General features: G+C 35.5%; 1 protein-coding gene across 5 annotated transcripts in view; it reads left to right on the forward strand.

The window, feature by feature from the left end:
* Positions 1 to 27581, forward strand: part of RABEP1 (rabaptin, RAB GTPase binding effector protein 1) — a 94991-nt gene that overhangs the window by 58452 nt on the left and 8958 nt on the right. For all 5 annotated transcript variants that reach the window (XM_016141965.2, XM_016141967.2, XM_036223040.1 and 2 more), the window contains 7 exons: positions 1913 to 2091; positions 4272 to 4403; positions 9996 to 10463; positions 11678 to 11782; positions 13545 to 13661; positions 18661 to 18759; positions 25018 to 25158. In XM_016141965.2, the coding sequence (XP_015997451.1) occupies positions 1913 to 2091; positions 4272 to 4403; positions 9996 to 10463; positions 11678 to 11782; positions 13545 to 13661; positions 18661 to 18759; positions 25018 to 25158 (1241 nt within the window). The remainder of the gene's footprint in view (positions 1 to 1912; positions 2092 to 4271; positions 4404 to 9995; positions 10464 to 11677; positions 11783 to 13544; positions 13662 to 18660; positions 18760 to 25017; positions 25159 to 27581) is intronic.

Genomic DNA, 27581 nt, shown 5'->3' on the forward strand with positions numbered 1-27581 from the left:
AATATAAATAACTACCAACTTATTGTATAGTAGTAAATGTGCTATTTGAGTAATACTTTACATAACAAGGTCTAGTGGTAGGTTTAATAACCATTGTAATTTAGAAGTAGTGATGAGCATAAATGATATATTAAAATAGCCGCAACAACTGTACTGAGTTGTGGCTTTTATTGGTGACCAAGTCATAGGTATTATTACACTTACTGTGATTGGTTGTCTACATTTTATAACTTAAAGAAATGATAAATTTCAGTTGAGGTTAGTTAAAATAAAGATCTAATTTTTTTTCCTCATCCAAATGCATGGGCCCCCTTGAAATCGGGTTATACTAGTAATGTCTTTTAATATGCAGGTGATAGAGTCCTACAATGAGTACTTTTAAATATATCAAATGCTGTGGAAAATATAGCTCTTACATAAATATTTTAGGTTCGTATATGAGTTGTTTTTTTCCCAATAGCAGAAAGCTGAAATTGTGTACGTAAACAGAATTATTTCATACTGAAACATACCCAAAAAAAGGTGTTTAGATGAAAATAAGGCAGGTTAAAATTGAGCAGTCATATCACTTATGGCCTAAATTGGGGAAATTAGACGTGCAACCGAGTTAGTGCTGTTGCATATCATAGGTACTGGGCTTGGCAGTGTGTTAGGAGGCAGTAGTGCCACAGCTAGGCCTCTTAAAATAAGTTTTTTTTTAAGTGGAGTTTTGAAAGATAGGTAGGTATTTGTCAGGTAGTCAGAGATGAGCTAACAGTCAAGGCCATTTGCATGTGGTGCAACAAGGTAAGGAAGCATGAGAAGTATAGTTCAGCAAAATCAGGATGCAAGAGACAATGGGATAAAATGCGACATAGGAGAGGTAGATGGTCATGGGCCAGATCACTGAGACCTTATGCTAAGGATTTTGGAAATTATCCTGTGGGTAGAAAGGAGCCTCAGAAGGGTTAAAATTTTTTTTCTTAAACATCAACTTCATTGAGATAATTCACATGCTCTGAAGTTTAAAGTATATAATTCAGTGGTTTTTACTATGTTCACTAAATTGTACACCATCAGCATTATCTAATTTTGGAACATTTTTTATTACTCTGAAAAGAAATTCTGTGACCATGGTCAGACACCTCCTATTCTCTCCTTCCCCCTAGTCCCTGGCAACCATTAATCTCCTTTCTTTCTCTATAGATTTTCTTAGTGTGGATTTCTGTATAAATGGGATTATATAATATGTGACTTATATATCTGGCTTTTCTGAAGGATTTTAAACTTGAGAGTGAAAATATTAATTTGCATTTTAGAAAGTTCAATTGAACAGCAGTGTGGAGGATAGAATAGAGAGTGCAACACTAATGGCAGGAAGACTAACAAAAGTACTACTGTTGTTGTTGTCTGAGTAATGAGGGCTTATCCAAAGCAGAAGATGGCTGTGTCATACTGCACAGGAGGTAGCACTAGAAGGTTTCTGTCATATTACTAAACTTCTGAATGTGTTGGGAAGAAGAAAAGTCAGAAGTCTGAGTAGTCCCTGAGGTTTCTGGCTTGGGTGGCTTAGAGGATGGGCAGAGAGATGATGCTACCTACCCTTTTTTTTGATAGAAGATGGTTGAGCTGATAACTATGAATAACACAAACATTTACAAAGGTTCTTTGACTTATCCTGAGAGGTCAAAACTAAATGGACTCAAGAAGGATTCCATGATAAAAGATTTATCAGGTTGTATTATATTAGAGACAGGATTGGTTACTATACTTGTGCCTTTTAAAGCAACGTGTCCCAAAATCCTAGAATCCTAGAACACTTGTTGTGAGAATGGACTGTGTAATTTTTTTTTTTTTTTTGTGGTCAAATTTGAGCAATACTGTATTGCCTACCGTTAAAATTTAGTGTTTTTTGATTGGCATATTCCTACAGTTTGCCATCTCTTGGAGCAAGAGCGACAACAACACAACCAGTTAAAACACACATGGCAGAAGGCCAATGACCAATTCCTGGAATCACAGCGTTTACTGATGAGGGACATGCAGCGAATGGAGATTGTGCTAACTTCAGAACAGCTCCGACAAGTTGAAGAACTGAAAAAGAAAGATCAGGTGAATAGCAGTTTTGTTGGACTTGGTTGCTTTGTTAATAGCACACCACCCCCACCCACACACATGTGACTGCATTACTTTATGTATGTTAGAGATTTGACTTAAGCCTGAAATAAGGTGAAGTATGGCATTTAAAAAAACATAATAGCTTCATTTGAAGGGCTTTGTTTTTCAGTTTTAGAATTCGTTTCGTCTGGAGGGAAAAAAACAAACCAAAACATTCAGAAATGATCCTCTTCAGAGACCTCAGGATGCAACACTGCAAATTTCTGAGAAAATCTTTCTTTACAGCCCTGTCCAGGTCTCCTAGGGCTCTTGAGTGTGTTAATCCAGGCCAAGTCTTCCATAACATTGCTCTAAAACCCTTATTAGAAGGTGACAGGGTGGGGATTGAGAGGGCTGAGTGATATGAAAAGGCAGGTGTGTAGAGTGCTGCATACCCTAGATCCTGTTTTCTTCTTACGGTTTAAAAAAATAATTTAAATTACATGAGTGATATAATAATACATCCTTATGTTAAAAATATTTTCCTTTTAAGTACCAAGTAAAATAATAGATATAAAGTGATAAAGTGAAAATAATATCCCTTGACATCTCCCATATCTCCCTTCCCAGAAGTAACCACCTTTGTAATCAGAAGTAATCAGTTTGGAAGGTCATCTTCCAGATAATTTCTATATATTTATAAATGTATGTTTAAGATTTTTTTTTCATACAACTGGTATCTATATAAGTATATGTACTTATTCTTTAACTTATTTTCTCATAAGCATTATCATGGATATATTTTCACATCAGAGATCTGTCTCATCCTTGTTAGCTGGTAGCATGAAGGTTCTATAATTGACTTAATCCTTCTCCTTGTATTGAGCATCTAGATGGTTTCTTTTTGGCATGTGTCATTTCAAACAGTGTTGCAGCAAATATCCTGTACTACGTCGTGTATGTGTGTAGTTATTTCCCGAGGATAGCTATGAAGAAGCTTTTCTAGGTATTATTTGAAGTACTTTAAATTACCTTATATGACTTAGGTTAGATTTTGTTTTTCAGAAGTTTCTTCCTTTTAATTCTTTTCTGTTTGTTAATTCTGACGTTCATCTTGTGCATAGATACAGTTAACTTAAAGATTTAGATTTTGAAGTACAGTTCTAATCATGCCCCTTTTGCTGTCCATTAAAACAGTCTAAACTCCTATAACTAATCATTTAAGGCCTTTATTAACATTCCTGAGCTTTTACTATATGTTAGCATTGTGCTAAGTCTTTATATATAAAGTTGTATCTCATGTTTCATCATGTTTTCAAAGTTTTATCTCTTGAAACAAACGAAACAGTACTCTCCAAATGAAGTAGGGACTAATGGTACATCTGAGGTTTGAGCCAGTCTTAGATTCCAGAGTATAAGCACTTTATCACCACCCCCTTTCCATATATCCCACTTCTCAAGTTCCTGCCCTCCTTTTAGTCACATCAGATTCTTCAGTGTTCCCTCATATACCTGATCTTCTGTGCCCCTGTATGTTTGTGCCTGCTTCTTTTCTCCTTGGAGCCCTTGCTTGTCTCCTCTCTCAAAATTGGCAAATTCATCTTATTGATCTTTTAAGATCCAGCTGAAGTGTTACCTTCTTTGGGCCCCCTTTTCTAGCTCCTCAGATGAAATTGGTTGTTGTGAAAAAAACATACTTGTGTAATATTAATTGCTTGTGTGCTTGTCCCTTCCCATTACGCATTGAAAGTATCTATCTTTCTCATCTTTGTTGAGCAGATGATTTTGTCAACTTGAGTCATTCCTTTTGTAGTTCATATAAATTTCATATAAATTTGTACTTGTTACCTATTTTCTGCAATAATCTGAAGGGACGTTCTATGCAGATTTTCTTTCTTGGATCATTTGAACAAGAGGGGGTGGTATGCTTTCTTTTTTCGCCTTTCACATTATATGCTTTTGGAATCTGTTTCCTGATTTCTTTTTTTTATTAGCATTCATGTTTCATGCTTATAGTATGAAAACATTTTGTTATGACCAAACGTGCTGCTGTGATTACAAAACAAATAAACTTGTGTCCAGTTTTATCATAAAGCTCTTGTTCTTTTTTGTTTTGAATGGTTATTGAACTACGTGAATCATTAAATATAGCTTATCATTAAATACATGTATATTTTTTTCTTCCTAACTTTTAGGAGGAAGATGAACAACAAAGACTTAATAAGAGGAAGGATCACAAAAAAACAGATGTTGAGGAAGAAGTAAAAATGCCAGTAGTATGTGCGTTAACTCATGAAGAATCTTCAGCTCAGTTATCAAATGAAGAGGTATAGTGAATCTATAATTAAAATAATTGTATACATGATGTTACCAGTTTCAGCATCCCATACATCAATCAATTACATTGTTCATATTGGGAGTATATAAATTACTAGCTGAAAGTTCGATAAAATATTTACTTTCAGTCATTTTTATGGCAATATAGATAGTACTGTTTGAAACATGTTGCAGTTTTCTCTCACAGTCTCCGAAATAATTAGATGTTCTTTTTTCCAGTAGTTCCAAAATTAAAAAATTAGAAGAAATCAATATGTGTAAAATCTTTTTTGATATGAAAAATTATTGTTGCTAATACCTTGAGCTTTTTGTTTAAAAGAGATTATCTAAGTATTCAAACACTTATTGCCTTATAGCATACATTAAGTATTAACCAGTATTAGGTCTTAAACCCTAAGAACAGTAGATGAGGTCTAGAAGATTACTGTGGCATAGGGTAGAACTCTTCAGGTATTGGGAATGGTAGAATAGAGAGAGTTGGAGGTGGAACATATAAGGTGGTGTTCCTTTGACCTCGTCACCTCTCATTCACAGTGTGGCAAGGGCCTTCTCAGTAGGTTCCCTTCCTTTGGCCAGTTTTACTCTACTGCACCCTCAGCATTGCTGTCAGACTTATTTTCCTTAAGTGCAGCTGCAGTCAGGCCATTCCCTTACTCAAAAACCAGCACTGACTCTCATGGCCTACATAATTAAGTACAAATTCCTTACTCTGACAATGAAGACCCCTCATAATATGCATTCTGTTTTAGCCACATTGGTTGTCTCGTGCTCCCCACCTTACATATTGGTTCCTTCGCTTGGAATGCTTACCTCCCTCTGCCTCTTTGAGTATTAAAATCCTTCTCTTCATTCTTCAAGATTCATGTCGATATCTCCTTTTCAATGAAGGAAATGCTTATTGTCTTTTATTTACTTTAGGATAAAAACTGAAAAAAATCCTCAGCTTAGCTTATATGGGCTTTCATAGTTGAAAGACCCTTCCAGCCTTACTATGCTGTCTAATTCATCACAGCCAGACCTTTCTATTTACTCTCCATGCTCATATTCCTTGTTTATACTGGCCCTGCTGTTTTGAATTTCGTACTGTCCTGCTCCTACCTGCTTTCCCAGCCTGATAAACCAGTTTCAGTTAAATTAAATAAGGGTCTTATCCTCCTTTCAGAGGTGTCATGTATCTGTTTAGTTTGCAAATTTTCTCTGAGCCATGTATGATCTTCCTGGTGGTTTATATTTTTATGATTAGAGATTGACATTAAAAAAAATATTTAAAAATCCTAATGGATATTGAAAAGTATGATGTAGTTGTTTTTCTACATTCTTTGTTTTTGGATCATACACTAAGGACCACTTGGCCTGATTTTGCCGTGGATTTTTTTTTTTTTTTATGAGTTAGGTTCCCAGGAGAATATCTCAACTTTTGAGTATTGCCAAATATGTGGTTTCTGTGTCATGCAGTCCTATGTGCAGGAATGTTTGAAGAATCTTCAAACTTCCAAAAATATTTTAGCAGGAAACTAGGAAGGCTCGATTTGTTGTTATTTATAATGAAGCCTTTTTTTGTTGTTGTCTTGAAAGATCTATACAATATATTGTACAGGACATTATTTCCTGACATTTGAAATATCTTTCAGACTTTTAGATCTGATACTGCGCAATTTGAATGAGTTGTTCTGTGTTGAGAGTCATGACTATTTACTTTAGCCTATTGGTGTAAAGTTAACATGAAATTCTTTGGAGACTTGGGTTTATTGATGAAAACATTTAAATTTGTAGGACCTTATGCCTTCTTTCACCTGATGCTTAGAATATACTTTTGTTACTACAAAAATAATGTATGTTTGTTATGAAAAATTTGGAAAATACAGGAAGGTCATAAACAATAAAAACAACTGGTAGGTAATTCTACTGCCCAAAGATCACCACCAGTAATATTTTGGTATGTAACTCTCCTTTCCCTTTTCTTCTTTTTTTGTTTCCAAAGTTAACATCTATGTGTTTCTATTTGTACTTTTTAAACATAATCCATTTGTAACTGCATAATGTTCTATGTATCATTTTTTCTCCCACTTTAAAGGTTTTGGCACATCAGTAAATGTTTTTCCCCAAATGATATTTAATGACTAATGCATTTCACCATGTAAATGTACCATAATTCCTTAATTCCTACCTAATCGATTTGTGCCTAGATTTTAATTTATAAAGGTGACTTAGTGATGACGTGGAGAGGTCAGTGCCATTGAAAGAAAAGTTTAATGTTATTCATGGTCCTCTTAGAAATGAGAGTCATGGCACACAGTGCAGAGCCACATGGAGAAGCATCAGCATTGGTTATGAGGCAGAGCAGGAGGAAGAGGAAAACATGGACCACAGCCATTATTGGGGTTTTTGAGGGGAAAGGAAAGGCAGGGCAGAATAAACAACATAGGATTGGCTACCTTGAATAATTCCAATGGGCTTTGGGGTAGGGAGAGTACTGGCTTGGTGTATAAGAGTTAAAGGACTTAGTTGGACGTTTGGACTCAAGATTGGTTATTTCGTATATGAAAACCATGTTTAGGCAAGCTGTTTACTCTAGAAATTAGCTAGCTTGGGAGGAGAGGTCTCTTCCCTGGCCAGCAAGTCTCCTAAAATGTCAAAAACATTGTAAAATATAGAAAATAAAAAACATGGTTTACACATTGACATATAGTCAAGGTGGTTCCATTTTTTCCCGGCTTTATTGAAATATAAGACAATTGCTCATATTTACATTGTACAATTCAATGAGTTATTTTTCAATTAGATTTGGCATACAATAATATATTAGTTTCAGTTGTACAGCAAAGTGATTGATCACCCCACTAAATCTAGTACCCCTATTCTCCCTTACATATTTATTACAACATTATTAACTGTTTTTCATATGCTCTACTTTCTATTTCCATGTCTATTTTGTAACAATCCATTTGTACTTCTTATTCCCTTTGCTCTTTTTGCCATCCCCCTCAATCTCCTCCCACTAGTAGTCCTCAAAATATTCTCTGAATCTATGAGTTTATTTCCATTTTCGTTGTTATTTATTTTGTTCTTTAGATTCCACATGTACATGAAATCATGCAATATTTGCCTTTTTTCTGACTTACTTCATTCAGTGCAATATCCTCTAGGTCCATCAAGGCAGTATCTTTTTCCATCCCCTTCCTTTTAGTCTGTGTGTCTTTTAATCTCATCAAGTCTCTGTAGGCAGCAATATGTAAGGTCTTGTTTTCTTATCCATTCAGCTCCCCTATCTTTTGATTGGAGCATTTAATTTTTTTTCATTTGAAGTACCCGTCGATAGATATGTAGTTATGGCCATTCTTTATTCATATTCTTGATACATATTTTTTTCTTCTTCTTAAAGAAGTACCTTCAATATTTCTTTTAATACTGGCTTGGTGGATGATGAACTCCTTTAGCTTCTTGTCTGGGAAGCTCTTTAACTGCCCTTTGATTCTAAATGATAGCTTTGCTGGGTAAAGTAATCTTGGTTATAGGTCCTGGGTTTTCATCACTTTAAATATTTTGTGCCGAGCACTTCTGTCCTGCATAGTTTCTTTTGAGAAATCAGCTGCCCGTCTTATGGGAGCTCCCTTGTACGTAACTAACTGCTTTCCTCCTGCTGCTTTTAAGATTCTCTTTGTATTTAACCACTGGCATTTTAATTATGATGTGTCTTGCTGTGGGCCTCTTTGGGTTCATCTTGTTTGGGAAAAAAATATTGCCTTGATGGACCTAGAGGGTATTGTGCTGAGTGGAGTAAGTCAGATAGAGGAAGATAAATGCCATATGATTGGACGTACATGTGGAATCGAAAGAGCAAAATAAACAAAAAAGCAGAAACTAACTTATAGATGCAGAGTACATTGTGAGGGTTACCAGACGGGAGGAAGGTTGGAGGGGTTGTTGAAAAAGGGCAAAGAGATTAAGAAGTACAAGTGGATCAAAATAGTCATGGAGATAGGAAGTATAGTGTAAGGAATATAGCCAATAATATTGTAATAACTATGTATGGTGTCAGAGGGGCACTAGGTTTAGTGGGGTGATCAGTTTGTGAGTTATATAGATGTCTAAACACTATGTCATACACCTAAAACTAATATAATTTTGTGTGCCAACTATAACCGAAAAATTAAAAAATGTATTAAAAAAATGGAGGAATTAACATAAAAGTTGTCAACATTTTTATTATACTAAGTAAGGATATTTTAAAAACATTAAAGAAAATCTTTATTCTATAGTATTTTCTTGTTCCTAAAAGGAAGAGCATTTAACAACAAAAAGTAGAGAGGCCCGTACCTTAAAATGAAAGGCTAGTGCTTTTAGTTTCAAGAGAAACTGGCTCCGTTTTTTCTTGTTTTCTAATTTCCCCACTAGCTTATGCAACTGCTTTGTGGAATGGCGCTGGTGTGCTCTTTGACTATGGGAATGTGCTGCACCATATTTTAAAATTGGGATAAAATACATGTAACATAAAATTAACCATTTAAAATAGGCAATTCAGTGTTATTTAGTACATTTACAGTGTTAGGCAGCCATCACCTGTGTATAATTTCAGAATATTTTCATCACCCCGAAAAGGAGACCCCTATATCCATTGAGGAGTCATTCCCTGTTCTCTTTTCCTTTCATCCTCTGGCAACCACTAGTTTGTTTTCAGTCTCTATGGATTTCCCTATTCTGAGCATTTCCTGATTGGAATCAAACAATATATTTGTCACCTTTTGATTGCTGGCTTCTTTTACTTAGTGCATGTTGATTATACGTTGCTTGAAACTTGGCTTCCAGCGTACCATATCACCACCATTTCCCTCTGCCACTCTGGCTACTCCTTCCTCTGTCCATCTCCAAAATATTAGAGTTTCTTAGGGTTCTGCCCTTGACATCATTCTCATGCTACAGATTCGTTCTAGGTATTCTGATTTGCTGCTGTGACTTTAATTATCAGTATATAGTGGTTACTCCCAAGTGTTTCTGTAAAGACTTATATGTCCCCCTATCTTGTGGGTATCTCTACTTGGAAATACTACAGGCACCTCACATTCAATATAGCCAGCACTGAATTTCAGACTCCTTGTGTCTGAACTAAATTCTTTTCCCTGAACTACCAAAGAAGTTAGTACATAGTTTGTAGCCTATCATTTTATTAAATACCATATTCTCATAGCCTGCTTACTTGTTTGTTTGTTTTTTTCCTTCCTTCCTTCCTTCCTTCCTTCCTTCCTTCCTTCCTTCCTTCCTTCCTTCCTTCCTTCCTTCCTTCCTTCCTTTATTTTCTTTACTTTTTTTTTCCTCTCACTTTCTCTGTCTCAACCATGAGCTCACAGGATGCAAGTTGTATTTTGCTTGTGTCACAGGTACAAGTTCTGTCTTGCTCACAGTTGTATCCCAAGTGCTTGATTTAGTGTCCAGCATATAGAAGACAGTAAATATTTGTTCAATGAATATATAAAGGTAGCACATGATTAGCATGTGTAACATGTGGCAAAATACTTTTAACATAAGGTAGTTGTGTGTGTGTGTGAGAATTGTCTAACCTGACGATATATATTTTCACATTTCAGGAACACTTAGATAGCGCTCATGGTTCAGTCCATTCCTTAGATGCAGATTTACTGTTGCCATCTGGAGATCCATTCAGTAAATCGGACAATGACATGTTTAAAGATGGACTCAGGAGAGCACAGTCTACAGACAGCTTGGGGACCTCAGGTTCACTGCAATCCAAAGCTTTAGGCTATAACTACAAAGCAAAATCTGCTGGGAACCTTGATGAATCAGATTTTGGACCACTGGTAGGAGCAGATTCGGTGTCTGAAAACTTCGATACTGCCTCCCTTGGGTCACTGCAAATGCCAAGTGGGTTTATGTTAACCAAAGATCAGGAAAGAGCAATCAAAGCAATGACACCAGAACAAGAAGAGACGGCATCCCTCCTTTCCAGTGTCACCCAGGGTGTGGAAAGTGCGTATGTGTCCCCCAGTGGTTACCGCTTAGTCAGTGAGACAGAATGGAATCTCCTTCAGAAAGAGGTGAGTTATTCTTTTTTCCTACTATTCACTTTGAGAGATCCTAGGTAGCTCTGAGATTTATTGTTCATTCAGTAGATAATTCCAGAAGTCAATACATGCACATGTTGCCAGCAAGTGGATATTAACCCATATTGTATGACTCTTATCATAGTCTGCTTTGGCTGTTCTAGGTGATTATGAAGGCTAATAGAGCTAGCTAGCTAATAGCATTGAGTGTGAACTTCACCTAAAGTCACACCTCTGAAGTTGGAACATTCTGCCTGAATAGCATAGCTAAGTTTGTTAGAATAACCTGAATTTGGTTTGTGTTGCAGTTTCTGTAATCTCATTATATTCCAAGATTTCAATTTTTTCATCTTTCTTCGAGATCTGAAGTGAAATGCTTGTCAGCAGTTGATACTGAGAGTTAGTTTAAGGAGGGGGTGAAAAATATGGGAGAGAAAGGAAGGCAACCTTTAATGAGGTTAATTTATCTCCTAGTAGTATTTGTGAATTCAGAAGTAAGATTAGGAGATAAAAAATATATATACTTGCATAGTGCTTTATAAGCCCTTTCACATACCTCATCTCTTGAAGCTTCTTGATAATAATGAGGCTGTCAGATATGATTGTCCCCAATTTCCAGATGAGGAAACTAGCTTAAAAGGTCGAATGAGTTGCTTAAGTTTCCCTTTTGACTTAACAGCAAAACCTGGTTAGAATCCAGGTTTTCTGGTTTCCAGGGCTTTCCTTTACTCAGGGCTACTTCTCATTAAAGGAGCTGTCGATCACTAAGTGGAACAGTTTATCAGTCCAAGAAGCCATGCAAAACATATGTGAGAAGGTGCTTTTTTAATAGTTTCGTACCTACTTTGTAATTGGAGCAGGTGAAATGGTAATTGACACATCCCCTTCTTAGGGTGGGTTTAAATTGTGAGTGTCACAGTGTAGTACTTTTTGTTTGCTTTGTGTTTTCCTCAAATGTATTTTGTGGCCCTTAGCTTCTTGGTAGTAAGTGGTAGTTGTGTCTTTGTTTTCCTATCATACTCATATTGGTGCCTATGACTTTTTAGAATCCAACCCTGTATTGTAACTTCTTGCCATAAGTCCCTATGACATATTTATTCCATGTTCTACTTTGAATAAAATAGGTAAGACTGTTCATGTGTTCCTCAAGTATGTGATGTAGAATTACTTTGTTCTGCCTGATAAGACATAATTTTGGTGCCCTTTAGGTACATAATGCTGGAAATAAACTTGGTAGACGTTGTGATATGTGTTCCAATTATGAAAAACAGTTACAAGGAATTCAGATTCAGGAGGCTGAAACAAGAGACCAGGTGAGTTTCTTTTGGTATTCCAAATTGGTGAGCTGTTGTAGTTTTCACTGGGCGTGCAGAATTGTTTTTTTTCCCCCCTCCTATTTGGTTTATGAAATATATCCATCTTGTTAAATGTGAAATAATCTGGTACATGTAATGTCAGTTACATTTCTAGTGGGCGCACCCTGGAATCTCTGCTTTTGTGTATCTGTGCTTCGTTAGTTTGTCTAACAATACATAGGTTTGCTCAGCTCTTTCAGGAGCACTGGTACGTCTTCTCTCCCAACCTGCCCCTTCTGCCCAAGGCTGAAAAGTGAAATTGTCATGACTGTATACATATGGAAAATGCTTTATGATATGGAAATTTAGGGAAATAAGAGGTTGACTATTGCCTCTAATTGAATAAAAGCTTAATTGAATGTTATTTGAAATCAATTTGAAATCTTCATTGCTTATTGCCTACTTCTTGTCATGAATTTGTTCAGTTGATTAAAGTTTACGAGGTCACAGAAATTAAGATTAGGTAGACCTGGTATGCTGAAATTGATTGGTACCTTTCCAGATAAAGTGCCTAATGGTTTTTTTTTTTTTAAGTTAGGAAATGTAGAATTTCATGAAAGTAGGCTTGTGAAAATTATATGTAAGGAAAAGATAATATTTTTCTTCTATTTCCAAATTGTTCTTTGTTGTGAAGATCATTTCTTTAGTCTTCAAAATAAGTTTAAACAGGTTAGAATGATGGTTTAATATTTTCAAATGCCATTGGCATTGATTTCCTGCATGTATGCTTTTTTCATAGTTGATACAAAAGTAAATTTCTGAAGCTACTTGGGAAACTAATATAGTTGACCTCTATATAGAGTTGATAATGTGGCATTGAAATGGACTATCTTGGATCTATAGTCATTTCAGGAGACAATTTACTGATGCTTCATCTGTTTCTGACATTTTGCTGAATCTTGGGTATTCACATACAGATAGAAAACAGTATTGCCCATAAGGAGTTTTTGATGTTGCCAGTCAAGCCATCAGTTCAATATAGTTTGTCCTTGAGATGTACACATACAACTGAAGGAGGAGCAGGGGCATTCAACTTATTTTGGGCTCAGTTGAGTAACACTTGTGGGTAACACTTGAACTAAGTTTAATTTTAAAGATGGAATGAAAAAATTAGGAAACAACATGGGGAAAGGGTGTTCAGGGGGAGAAAATTGTACAAAGGGATAGAGTTATGAAGGAAAATGATGTCTTTTAGGAAGTCTGAATAGTTCCTGTGGCTGGGCATAGGGGGTGTGTGTGTTACAAAATAATGGGAGAGGAAGCTACAGAGGAAAGGCCATGATGAAATCATTGAGGGAGAGGTGATAATTGAAGGGTTTTAAATTTTACACCTGAAGAATTTGGGAGGCATTTTAAGTTAGGAAATAGTAATATGATTTGACTCTTTGTTTTTGAAGAAAATGTATCTTAGTATGGATTGTAGATTGGAGGCAGAGGGTAGACTAGAAGCCAGTGTTCTAGCTCGGAGGGACCCAGAGGAAAAGCAGGTATTTTAAAATGAGATAATGTAGGTGAACAATGATTTGTTAGCTGTAAAGCACCGTACAGTCACTGAATTGGGTCATTCATCTCACTTATTTTCCCCTTAATTGACAATCTATGACGTTTTTCAGGGAAAGAAAGAAAATGTTCAATTTTTAAAAAGATTTATGAAGTTATGGATTATTTTCAGTTTATAAAAGAATTCTGGTACTTCTAATTGACCTTTAATATTGCGTAGGTAAAAAAACTGCAGGTGATGCTTAGACAAGCAAATGACCAGCTAGAGAAGACAATGAAAGATAAACAGGAACTAGAAGACTTCATAAAGCAGAGCTCTGAAGATTCAAGTCATCAGGTAAATGAGGGTTTTAAAATATGACCCATGGGGGATGACTGGGTTCTTTAAACAAAAAAAAAATATGAAAACAGTAATATTTTTCTTTCTTGACTTAAAGATTTTGCAGTCTTATTTTCTCTCTTATGGTTTTTCTCAGGTATCTGTTTTACAGACTATGGAAAATTACATTTGAAATAACTGGCTAATGAATACTAGGAGGCTCTGATTATTCTCTTTTTGTTTTTTCTTTTTCTTTTCTGCTGCATACCAAACTTGCTGACAAGAAAGATACTCGTTATCTTCTTTATGACTTTTTAAAAGTATAGCAGTCATAGTAAAAAGCTAGACATACCAGGACATCTGTGTAACCAACATCAAGATCAAGTAATAGAATATTAGCCTGTACCCCAGAAGCTTTCACTTTCCCCTCTACTTACTACCCCTTCCCCAGAGGTAACCACTTTCCTAACTTCTAACACCATTAGATTAGTTTGTCTGTTTTTTTTTTTTTCAATCTTAACAAATGAATCATATAGTTTATGTTCATGTGTATTTGCATTCAATTTGCAGGATTCCTCCTTACAATGCATGTAATAGTAGTTTGTTCATTTTCATTATTACGTAGTTGTACCATTATATGGATATATCAAAATATATATCACAGTGAGTTCTTATCCAGTTTTGGAATATTATGAATAATCCTACTTTGAAATTTCTGAGTAGAGCTTGTTGCACATGTTTCTGCTGGGTATATGCCTAGGTGTGAAATGCCTGGGTCAGAATGTTGAAAATGTGTGTCAACTTTAGTAGATAATAATGCCAGTTTTTCAACATGGTTGTATGAAGTTATACTCCCACTGGCAATGTGTGAGAATTCCTGTGGGTCCATAGTCTTGACAAACTTTGGTTTGTTAGTTATTTTAATTATAGCCATTTTGCTGGGTGTGTAATGGTATTTTACTATGGCTTTGTTTGCATTTCTCTGATGACCATTGAGGTTATGTAGCATATTTCATGTTTATTGACTATTGGGATATCATTTGTGTGCATATGTGTGAAAGATTCCTTCTCACATTCTTATGCTCATTTTTCTGTTGAGTATGTTTTATTTTTAAAATTTTCTGGTTATTCATTTTTCTGATTTTTTAGTTCTTTATATAATTTAGTTCTATATAGAATTTATATTAGTGACTTAAGTGATTTGTGTTGCAAATGTCTTCTACCCAGTATCTTATTTGAATGATTTTAATGGTGTCTTTTGATGAACAGTAGTTCTTAATCTTAATGTAGTCAAATGTATTGATCTTTTCTTTATGATTAGTAGTTTTTGTTCCAATTTTTAAAAGAATGTTTTCTTACCATGGTGTTATGAAGATATTTTCATATATTTTGTAGAATCTTTATTTTTATAGCCACTCCCATTTATATGTAAAATCCACCTAGAACAGACTTTTATGTATATACTGTAGATAAGGGTAAACTTTTATTTTTAATGTGGTTATCCAGTTTTTATGTAATTTAGCAAAAACATTATCTTTTTCCTACTGCTCTGCAGGGTAGTATTTGCCATCTAACAAGTAAATGTACATGTGTGGGTCAGTTTTGGGACTCTGTTCTGTTAGATTGGTCTATTTGTCTATTTTTGTGCCAAATTCTATGCTGTAATTTGATATAATCTTCATTTGGTTCTTTTGTATAGTTGTATGTTTCTTCTGAGAACTGTGTTTTCATTCATTTCAGAATACCTTTATCTCATGCAGCATAGTTACCCTAGTTATTTTAATGTTTTTGATAATTCCGACTGAGGCCATAATGGGGTTGGCTTGTGTTGATTTTCTTTCCTCTTGAGACTTGGTCACATTTTCCTGATTCTATGTTGAGTACTTTTAGATTGTATCCTGGGAATTATGAGTATTTTATTATGAAACTTTAGGTTCTGTTCATCTGATTAGGTTCACTTCACAAGGTCTGTTTTGCCTTCTTTGAGTGGTAGTTCTAACGTCAGTTCATTTTCAAAGGCTTTGCAATGTGCTGCTTTGAATCTGTCCATGTATATAGCTCAAGAGTGAATGTGGGACTTGTGCTGGTTTATACACAGAATTAGGAGATCCTTTCTCTTGCTCTCTTCTCTCTGAGATTACCTTTGCTCTTCAGCTCACAGGGACCTTGTCCTCGTCTTGTGATCAGAAAGACAGTTTTGTCTCTTGTGCTGCTGCTGCTATTGCAGCTTTAACTTAGGCAATCCTTGGATTAATGCTGGCAAGAAAGTGGCAGAAAAACCCCAAATAAACAGTAAATTCACTTCTGTAAGAATTGCTTCTTCCCGTTTTGACTTTCCTTCCTATACTGTCTGCTTTTGGTTATTTTTTGAGTCCTTAGGTAGTTGCTTTTTGTATTATATCCAGAGCTTTTAGTTATAATCAGGGGAGAGAAAGGCCATAGCGGGCTTAGTCCATTTTGGACAGCACCAGAAGTCTCCATACTCTCTTATTGTTGTGTATCAGACATATCTTTTTCTTTCCACCATCATTCAAGAAAGACACTTTTTGCCACCTATAAAATTCTGAGCACTTATTTTCTTTCAGCACTCTGAAGGTATAATTTCATTGCTTCTGGCTTCCATGTTTCTGATAAGAAGTGAGCTATCAGTCTTATTGTTGCTCCTTTGAAGGTGAAATGTTATTGTTTTCCTATTTTAAAGATATTCTTTTTTGGCAGTTTTTTTGTGCTATCCCGAGGTATTTTTTTCTTCATATTTCTCCTGTGTGGGGTTCATAGAGTTTCTTGGATCTCTGTATTGATGTCTTGTATTGTAAGTGGGGATATCCTCAGACATTAGGTCCCTTTGAAACATTTGTTTTTATTGAGATACACATACAGTAAAGTGTACAAATTTCAAGCATACAACTGATGAATTTTAACATGAGAAAATTTTTACCAGGGTAATCATCACCTGGATCAAGATACAGAACATTCTAATACACGCATGCTCTTCCCTAATAAAATACCCCACTTGCATACATATAGGTAGAGCGAGTAGTCTGGCTTTTAAGTACTGTGTTTTAGTATTACTTGTTTTTGAACTTCATATAAATGGAATAATATAGTATGGAGCCTTTTGCCTCTGGTTTAATTGATCATTTTGTCTGTGAGACTCATCCATATTGTTCTGTGCATCATTAATTACATTTTAATGCTGTGAGTATCCTATTTAATGGATAATATACCATAATTTATTCTACAGTCAAGGGAGACTTGGGTTGTTTCTGGGTTTTGGCTATTGTGAATGAATAATACATTTTCTAACATTCTTGTACATGTTTTTTGGTCGACATGTAGCGGCATTTCTCTTCAGTATATCTAGGAGTGAAATTATGGAGTTTTGCTTAGGCTTATTTTTAGCTCTACTAGCTCTTTTCCTTTGGCCATTATTTCTTTAAATATTTATATAGGTTAGAACTTCACATTTCTCTCTGCATGGCTTTTTTAACTTTTCCTGTATTTTCCATTTTTTTGTCTGTTTATTTTCTTATAATCTGTGACCTAGTTCACTGATTTTCTCTTCAGATGAAAAGTTGAACAGGCTAATCTGTTGAACTTGTGCATTGAATTTTTAATTCGGTAACTGAAAATTCAGTTTATTATTTCCCTTTGGCAATTTTGCATTGTTTGCAGTTCTCTGAAAAATTTTGTCTTTTAAAGCTCAGAACAGATCAAGTCCAGTTATTTTAAAGTCTGCCTCTAATAATTCACATAACTGGATTCATTGAAGATCTGTTTCTATTTGTTTTGTTTTTATCATTTCTAATTATTCGCATATCTGGATTCATTGTAGATCTGCTTCTATTACTCTTGTTTTTATCATTTTCTTTTGTTTTTTATATCATTTTCTTAAGCATTTTTACTGGAATGCTGAGTATTGTATGTGAAAAATTTTTGAAATAATATAAAGCCATTTTCCTTATAAGAAACAGGCAACTAGTGGTACTAACAATCCCACAACACTTTAATCCATTTATAGGAATTCAGGTTATATGAAATTGTGAAGGTTGAATTATTTAAATTCTTCTTTTACCCTTGGGTGTGACCCTTTGGGGACCCAATCTAAGGTGCAGGATATTTACCAGAGGTCCCCCTTTGCATAGAGGATCCTGGAGTCTTAACTTTTGTTACCATATCCTGGGGCCCTCAAACACTCTGCTCAGCTTCTTAGTTTCACATCTGTTTCTTTTGGAATTGGCATATTCTTCTAGAGGAAAAACTTTTCCAGATGTTACATTCAGCTCAAGTGTCCTCATTTTGGTCCTTAGCTCTGTGATTCTTTTTGCCTTGTGGTCTCCAGTGCTTTCAAGTAGATGTCTTTTATGTTTTTGTCTTGTTTTCCTAATTCTCAAATGAAAAGTTGGTTTACATTGTCAAATTCATTACTACTAGAAGCAGAATTCTGACAATTTTTTAAATGTCTAAACAAATTTATTTTGATTTAGTTTGTAATTCTTATGTACGAGTCATCAACTTTCACATAAACCCTTCCTCCGGAACGCTAAAATGAATTTCAGGGAGTTTGGAGTTCAATGATGTTAATCATGTGTTTATTGCTCTTAGTAAGCTATTTTAGAAGATTGCAGCTGTTCAGAAATGATTCATTTATTCTTTAAACTGTATGCTTTTTTTGTGTGGACAGTTTCAAATTTTTATTGATTTTTTAATCAATGGATTAATGTCTATATCTGTAGACCTCTCTAGTACTATTTGTTTGTGTACAACAGCACATGATGCTGAGGACTTTTGGTACTGTTTTGTATTATCTGCAAGGCTGAGGTTTTGTACACAGCAGTTGCACACATATCTGTTGAATGAGTGAGAAGTGGGTTATGATGAACTAATAAAACATCAGTTCTGGACATTAAATAAGTAGGAGATGGAAGGGTTAGTTTCAGAATAAGCACTTTCCTATCCTAAATGTATTATTTTCTGTGTATGCGGTTTTTTTTATTTTTTATTTTTTATTTTTAAGATCTCCGGACTCGTCCTAAGAGCCCAAGCATCTGAGATCTTACTTGAAGAATTACAACAGGGGTTTTCCCAAGCAAAGAGGGACATTCAGGAACAGATGGTAAGTTGTTAAAATGCTAACTATGTTAAATATAGTCCTTTTTGTTCTATCTTGAAATTATTTTGATATGACTTTTTCTCCCAGGCCAAAGTTGTTACTGTATATTCTCCAGGGCCTATAGAAAATGGATAAGACTTTGTAGACATAATTATTATGTAAAGACATTATGATGTAAAGACATCATTCCTTTTTCAATCCTACTTCCTGATCCCCCCAAATTCTGACCTTTAACTTAATTTGTTTCTCTGATTTGGGAAACCTAAACAGAATAAACTATGGACCAACATTTAATTTTTAGTTCAAAATCCAAGTTAAAAATTGAGATCTCTCAAATCCCTAGCAGTTGCAGCTTATCAACAGTTGTGCTTTTCCTGGATGGCTAATTTATTTCTAGTGACTTCATTAATTGCACATGAGTTATGATAAAAAATGTACCATACTGCTTTGTTACTGGGAACTTTGAGAAGGCCATTAGTTTTGAGAGGGATAGGGGCAGAAAGCTTCTTGAAGAAGCTGGCTAGAACCTCTGCAAAATAGTTCCCCAGAATTGGGCCTTCCTCCTCAGCAGACTGACTCCATTTGCCTTATTCTTCTTTTCTTAAAGCTGGGACCCTGCATCTGATGACCCTTTGTAAATTATAGTAGACTTGGCACTGCTGGCCAACAAAAGAATAGCTTCTTGTCCAGCTCTTCCGGGGATGACTCCCTCCTCCCCGAAAGAAGCCGCAGGTCAGATGGTAATGGTTTGGTTTTGATTGGTGTTGGGTCAGTGTCTGAATGGCCTTTTAGTTGATCCCTAAATTCTAGCACTGGTCTGTTGGGAAGTACCTCATCCTAATCATTGACCAGAGAAAGTTTCATGTTTTTTCACTAATTAGACATATGAAATAATAATTGTTGATCTGAAATAATAATTGTTGATCTAAAAATCACCGTTAAATGCTAATAGAGTTTTATAGTGTTCACCTCCTTACACTCTCTGTCCCTCTCATCTTTTTTCTTATTGTCTTTTAAAACCCATCTGCTTTTGCCAACATTTTACAGGTTGATTCCACTTAAAATAAATGCGTTGCAGGTGATATTGAAGAATTGTTGAAATTAAGGTTGAAGTTCTGTGAACTCGTTAATACCTTACCATTTCCTTGAAATTACCTTATGCTTGAAAGAAAAAGAAACTCACATTCTTATCCTGCTTCAGAGAAAAGTAGCTACAGTAGTGGTTGGGATCTTAATATTGCCCCCTAATTTTTTTTTGTCTTTATTGAAATATAATAGACAGTTAGTTGCTTATATTTACATTAAACAATTCAATGATTTTTTTTCAATTATAGTTGGCATACAATAATATACCAGTTTCAGTTGTACAGCATAGTGATCAGAGATCCATATAATTTGCAAAGTGACCACCTCACTAAATCTAGTACCATTCTTCTCTCTTACATATTTATTCCAACATTATTAACCATCTTCCCCATGCTACACTCTACATCTCCATGTCTATTCTTCAACTATCCATTTGTACCTCTTATTCTCTTTGTCCTTTTTTTGGTCTCCCCCAGCCCTCTTCCCATCTAGTATCCTTCTAAATATTCTCTGTATCTGTTAGTTTATTTCCATTTTGTTGTTGTTGCTGATTTTGTTCTTTAGATTCTACATGTATATGAAATTATGCGATATTTGTCTTTCTCTATCCGACCCATTTCATTCAGCACAATACCCTTTAGGTTCATTAAGGCAATATCTTTTCCACCCCTTTCCTTTTAGTCTGTGTGTGTATTTTAATCTGAAGTGAGTCTCTTGTAGGCAGCATATGTAGGGGTCTTGTTTTCTTATCCATTCAGCCTCCCTATCTTTCGATTGGAACACCATGTTCTTTTCCATTTAAGGTACTTGTTGCTAAGAATTTAGTTATTACCATTCATTATTTCTGTTTTTGATACATGTTTTTTCTTCTTTAAGAAGTCCCTCTAACATTTCCTGTAATACTGGCTTGGTGCTGATAAATTCCTTTACTTTTTTTTTTTTTTGGTCCGAGAAGCTCTTTATCTGTCCTTCAACTCTAAATGATAGCTTTGCTGGATAAAGTAGTCTTGGTTGTAGGTCCTGGGTTTTCATCACGTTGAGCCCCTCTGTTTCGTTTGAGAAATCAGATGCCAGTCTTATGGGTGCCCCCTTGTAGGTAACCAACTGCTTTTCTCTTTTCTTTTAAGATCCTCTCTTTGTATTTAACCTTTGGCATTTTAATTATGATGTGTCTTGGTGTGGGCCTCTTTGGGTTCCTGGTTTTGGGGATTTTCTCAGCTTCCTTGGGTTTTATGACTGTTTCCTTTATCAGGTTGGGAAGTTTTTCATCATTATTTCTTTAACTAGCTCTTCAACATCTTGTTTTCCTTTATGTACCCCTATGACATGGATATTTTGACCCTTATTAGTGTCCCATAGGCTCCTTAAATTACTATTATAGTCTTGGCTTCTTCTTTCTTGCCATTCTGATGGAGTGTCCTTGCCTTCCCCATCCTTTATATTGGTGGTTTGATCCTCTTTATCCACTGTTTATTCCCTCTGATATACTTTTCATCTTAGATAATGTTCTTCATTTCTGACTGGTTCCCTTTTATAAGTTCCATTTCCATTTTTGTTTTTTATCTCTTTGTTGAAGTTGTCACAGAATTCATCTACACTTCCCATAAGTTCATTGAGCATCTTTATAACCAGTGTTTTGAACTCTTCTGCATCCATTAGATTGCTTGACTCCATTATATCTGGATATCTGTTCTGTTCTCTCATATGGTTTCTACTTCTTTGTCTTCCCATTTTGGCTGCCTTTCTGTGTCTGTTTCTATGTACTAAGCAAAGCTCCTAAGTCTCCCAGTCTTATTAATGTGGTTTTGTGAAGTAGGTGCCCGTGACACAGTCCTGAGAGGGATTTAGCTTCAGGCCAAATTTAGCTGAAGTCTCTGCCCCTCCAGGGCTGTCTGTTAAGATTCAGCAAGCAATCCATAGATGCTGTGCTTATAGTCGCCTCAAAAGGCCACACCGAAAACCAAGGCCAGCTGCCACCAGTGTGAGTCTAGGTGTAGCTCAGCAAGGAGCACCTGACTAGTGGAAGACACACCGGATATAACTGGGGAGGGGCTGCGAGTTGGGGGGAGGTGGAGTTTTAGGGAAACCTCTGGGCAGAGTGACATCTATTATCCAGATTGATGACCTTTTGGCTATGGCAACATGCTGTTTCTGCACATTGGGATGGTGAAGGAGGCTCAACAGGAAACAATGCATACCACCTGCACTAATGTGCAGAGTGAGTCTCACCGTGGCCTTCACTCTAGCAACTCAGTGTCCCCCTGTAAGTCCCTGGTACCCCCTGCACAGCCGAACCAGCACTGGTTCTCAGAGCGAACATGTCCCTCTCTGTGAAAGTCCACTCACGGACATGGCCCCTTTAAGAGGCGTCTGGCGTCTGCAGCTTCCCCCTAACTTTTTATTTTGAGAAATGTCAACCTTAATTGGTTTATGGAATGAACACTTATAAAAATCTCTATTTATATTTACCAATCATTATTATTTTGCTACAATTTTTTAATACTTGCAATTGTTTCTCAGTCTCTTCCTCTTTCATATGTATGTGTATTATAAATGTATACATTTTTTCTGAACAATTTGGAATTAGGTCATAGACATCATACATTGCTAAATATTTTAGTGTGTATTTCCTAAGAACAAAAAAATTGTTCTACCTAACCATAATACTCTTATTATGATTGACCCTTGAACAGTGTGGGGTTTAGGGACACTGACTCCAGCACAGTCGAAAATCCACGTATAACTTTTGAATCCCCAAAAACTTAACTACTAATAGACTAATGTTGGCCAGAAGCCTTACCAATAATGTAAACAGCCGATTAACACATATTTTGTATATGTATTATATACTGTATTCTTAGTTAATTAAGTTAAAGAAAAACGTTATTAAGAAAATCATAAGAGAAGATACATTTACAGTACTACATGTATTTATTGAAAAAAATCCACATATAGGTGGACCTTCACAGTTCAACCTGTGTTGTTCAAGAATCAACTATATATATCCTTAAAATGTAACCATTGTCCCAAGTCCTTGATTGTTTTTTTGTGGTGGTTTTAATGTTTTATTTTAATTTTTTTGATTGAGGAACCAATCAAGGATCACAGATTGTATTTTATTGTTATGTCACTTTATTCTCCTTTAATCTACAATAGTCACCCGCTTTTTTTTTTATTAGCTTTTATGACAACAATTTTTAAGAGTCCAGACCAGTTACCTTGTAGAATGCATTTGTCTGATTAGATTCAGGTTAGATATTTTGGCAAGAATACTCATAGATGAAATGATTCATTGGGAAGTTGAAACATCAAGTTGCATTTTATCATGGGTGGTTCCATTACTGGTGATGTTAAATTTGATCACTTGTTTAAGGCAGGGACAAAATAATTTCAGAATGACTACATTAATATTGCTACCAACAGCAAACATACTAAATGAAGTTCAACTCTTGTTTGTAGTTCTTTTTGCCCTTAGAATGTATTCCAGTCACGTGTTTTCAGTCCGGGTATTGTATTCAAATATTACTTCAATTGATTTTTCTCTCATTGGTTGTATTACCAGTTTGATTTATGGTTAGCTCCATTTGTTTCTGTTTGTATTACATTTTTGGATTTTTCCTTTTTTGATTTACTTTCTGTTTTGAACATGTAACATGATTATAATTCAGAACTATAAAAATGTATAAGTACTCAGAAGTTTCATTTCCGTTCTCTGTCCCTTTCACCCTGTTCTAATCTACTCCCATATATAATCATTTAAATTTTTGTTTCGTTTTTCTCTTTACAAAATTAGCAAATATATACATGTTCTTTTTTCCCTTTCATATCCAAATGGTAATGGGGTGCTAATATTTTGGTGTAAACATGTTGAAAGTGAGCACAAAGCAACTGGTTCTGGTTTGAAAATAAATGAGAGCCAGTGTAATTAATCAAAGCTTATGCATGACCCTGCCTCCCTCCGTGCCAGCAGCCTATTTGTCCTTCAGCATAGAGTGATCACCTTCTCTGGAAAATGTTCTTTAATGCTCTCCCCTAATTAGGTGTATGTACTCCTTTATCCTTTTGTCCCTCTGTACCTGTTCTGTCATAGTACTTTTAGTACAGTTGGGTAATTTTTGGTTTAATTGTCTTTCCCTCTATTGTACCACGAGCTTCTCCAGGGCAGTCTGTATTTTATTTCCCATGGGCATCAAAATGCTTAGCATAGAGTTACTACTAAATAAATATTGGATGAGTGAGTAATCTACATTTATGTATATGTTTAAGTTAAATGACTTAGTATGAAAGCTGAGCGGCAGAAATTAAATACTTTTATAGGATTATTTTCAATTAAGCTGAAGTAAATTTTATATTGATACAAATTCATATGAAGTTTAAAAAATTGTTTTATACATGAGAAAGCAGAAGTATAAGCCTGTCCCATTTTAAGAATGAACATATAACCTCTTGATGATGTCTAATATTGGAGGCTCTTAGGCCATTCACAGTGATCCAGAGCTTGAACTTATGTACATGTAATGAAAGATGAAGACACTGCTTTTTATTTCTCCCTACTTCCTATTGAATGCATGCTGTGAGGAAATAGGAGTTGTCCTGGAGTACATGCTCTATCAGCGGTCCCCAATCTTTTTGGCACCAGGGACTGCTATTCCTATGAGAATCTAATGCCTGATGATCTGAAATGGAGCTGAGGTGGTAATGTTAGCATTGGGGAGCAGCTGCAAATACAGATGGATCTTTGCTCGTGCACCATTCCCTGCTGTGTGGCTCAATTCCTAACAGGCCATGGACCAGTACTGGTCCGTGGCCCAGGGGTTGGGGTCCCCTGTTCTGTGTGATATAAATCTTGATTTTGTCAGCCACTTCCATGGAGCTAGAGATACTGGTCCCCCTATAGTTAAGGAATGTGGGAGAAGAGATTCATTACTTTTAAGGCTTTGGTAGAAACAGTGAAGAATGACTTCAGATAACTTGCTTCATTGCCTGCCTCCTTTAATGTATCTAAAGGCCACAAGTTAAAAAATCTCTGGGCTGCTATTTGTATGTCTTACAGTGCTTTATTATGTACCCTCCATCTTCACTCCTCATTTGGTTTGGCCTTGTTTTTCTCCGGTGCAGCTATCAGCAGATAGGATTTACCTTTCTAGCTGTGATGACTATCTGTTTCTATTTTAGGCAGTGCTGATGCAGTCACGGGAACAGGTTTCAGAAGAGCTGGTGAGGTTACAGAAAGATAATGACAGTCTTCAGGGAAAGCATAGCTTGCATGTGTCATTACAGCAAGCAGAAGACTTCATTCTCCCAGACTCTATAGAGGTAACTTGTTTTCCACATTATCAAAAATGTAAACAATACATTTTCTGAAATGGTGGTAAGTTCTTTTTTTTAAAACAGACTTTATTGAGAGCTGACATACCAAATAATTTACTTAAAGTATACAATTCATTGTTTTTTAATATAGTCTCAGTTGTGTAGCCGTCACCACAGTCAGTTTTAGAACATTTTCATCACGTCAAAAAGAAACTCCTTACCATTTATATCTTTTCCCCCACAACCTTAAACAACTACTAATCCACTTACTATTTACAGATGGCCCTTTTCTGGACTTCCACATGAATGGAATCGTACAATTTGTGGTCTTTTGTGTCTGGCTTTCATGTAGCATACTATTTTCAAGGTTCATCCACACTGTAGCATGTATCAGTCTGTCATTCCTCTTTATGGCTGGATAATGAATGCTCTACTGTATGGATATTTTACTTAAACATTGATCTGTTGACAGACATTTTGGTCGTTTCCACTTTTGAACTATTATGAATAATGTTGCTATAAGCATTCACGTTCAGGTTTTCACGTGGACATTCGTTTTCACTTCTCTTGGGTATAAACTTATGAGTGGGATTACTGGGTCATATGAGAACTCTTTAATTGTTTGAGGATTTCTCCATATTCTCACCAACACTTGTCTCACTTTTTGATTATGGCTATCTTAGTGAGTGTGAAATGGTATCTCATTGTGGTTTTGATTTGCATTTTCCTAATGACTAATGATGTTGAACATCTTTTCATGTGTCTCTTGGCCCCTTTTATATTTTCCTTGGAGAAATATATTTGCTGACTTTAAATTTTTTAAATTATCATTGAGTTATAAGAGTTCTTCATATATTCTCAATACAAGTTCCTTATCAGGTAAATGATTTGCAGATATTTTCTCCTATCTTGTCTTTTCACTTTCTTGATGGCATCCTTTGAAGCACAAGTTTTTAATTTTGATAAAGTCCAATTTACTGATTTTTTTTCTTCTGTTGTTCATGCTTTCAGTGTCATATCTAAGAATCCTTTGCCGAGTCAGAGGTCTATAAGTTGTTCTTAGAGGACCGTATTGAAAATGCACCGGAAATTAAGTGTTTGAAGGGTTCATCATGCTGGCTCCTTTTGATGTTTGTTTTCCTATTTAGCACTTAAAAGGGTATGCCATCCTCATCATCCTGACTTCCAGTAACTTTTATGGTAATTTTAGTCACTTCCATTCTTTTGCGGCTAGGTGAATCTGGGCTGCAAAACCAGAATTTTCCTGAGACATTTATAACGGTCTCCTTAACCTTCTCCAACCTTTATTACCCATACATTTTAAAATCCTTTAACATATTAAAAAATGTCATCTTAGGCTAAACCCAAGTAAACACTATAAACTATAGGCAAAGATGAGATTTCTTAGAGCAGTTTTCAAAATGAAATAGAAAAACATTACTTCTCAAAGCCGTCTGTTCTCTTTAAAAAAAAGAATTGTAATTGTTAAAAATCATTTAAAAATCAAACATCATATACATTTATAGTTTGGTAAGTAACTTTTCCCTAATCCTGCCTCTACTACCTCTGCAATTTGGACCTCACTCTTTTTTCTTTCTTCCTGTATACACACATTAACATTACTGTTATTTTTGGTTTTTCTTTTACTTTTTCACAAGAGCTCCATTGCCTACCTTGCCATTAGCTCCTTGCTTTCCCTCTTGTGCCCTTAACTTCCCCAAGCATGTGGTTACTGGCACTCTCAGGAGAGTGTTCTCCTTTCTGACTTGGTGACTGAGCTCATCAAGGGGAAAGTTTTGGGAACCTGTCTACTTTTGCCATCAGAATAACTACTTTCCACCTCTGTTAAACTTTTCTTTTTTGTCAGGAAAGATTCTATTTTTCCATGTTCTCTAGAGACATTTTGTTCTTAGATTTAAAAAAATTCCAAAAATTCTTGAAAGATATAACCAGTCTAGCCTATAAGCCTTGATTTTTAGACCTGCTTTGTCAGTAAATCTTATGAAATATTTCTTGTTAGTTTTTTAATTCCTCTTTTCTACTGTTCTTTTATATACTGTTGGCAGTTATCTAAGAATCCCAGTTTTTGTTTTAGAGTTGCCTTGGGATATAGTTGGGACGATTTTTAAAATAAGACAACTAAAATTTAGGGGAAAAGTAAGATTTAAGCTGAATTTATTATAACAAACAGTCGATCATCTTAGAAAGCCACACTTTGTCATACTTGCCTCTGGCCTAACATAGTGCTTTGCTTGTAGCAGATGTTCAAGAAGTGTTCGAATAAGTAAATAAATTTTATCTTAGAGTTCACACTTGCTTCTGAGTTTCTTTTTGGTCTTCATACCCTGACTCACCTCAAATTTAAGCAAGTAATAGTAGAAACGCCTAAGCTATTCATAGTGAATCCTACATTGTAAGTTACTTTTAAC

Source organism: Rousettus aegyptiacus, unplaced genomic scaffold (assembly GCF_014176215.1).
Source record: "Rousettus aegyptiacus isolate mRouAeg1 unplaced genomic scaffold, mRouAeg1.p scaffold_m13_p_6, whole genome shotgun sequence".
Classification (NCBI taxonomy): domain Eukaryota; kingdom Metazoa; phylum Chordata; class Mammalia; order Chiroptera; family Pteropodidae; genus Rousettus; species Rousettus aegyptiacus.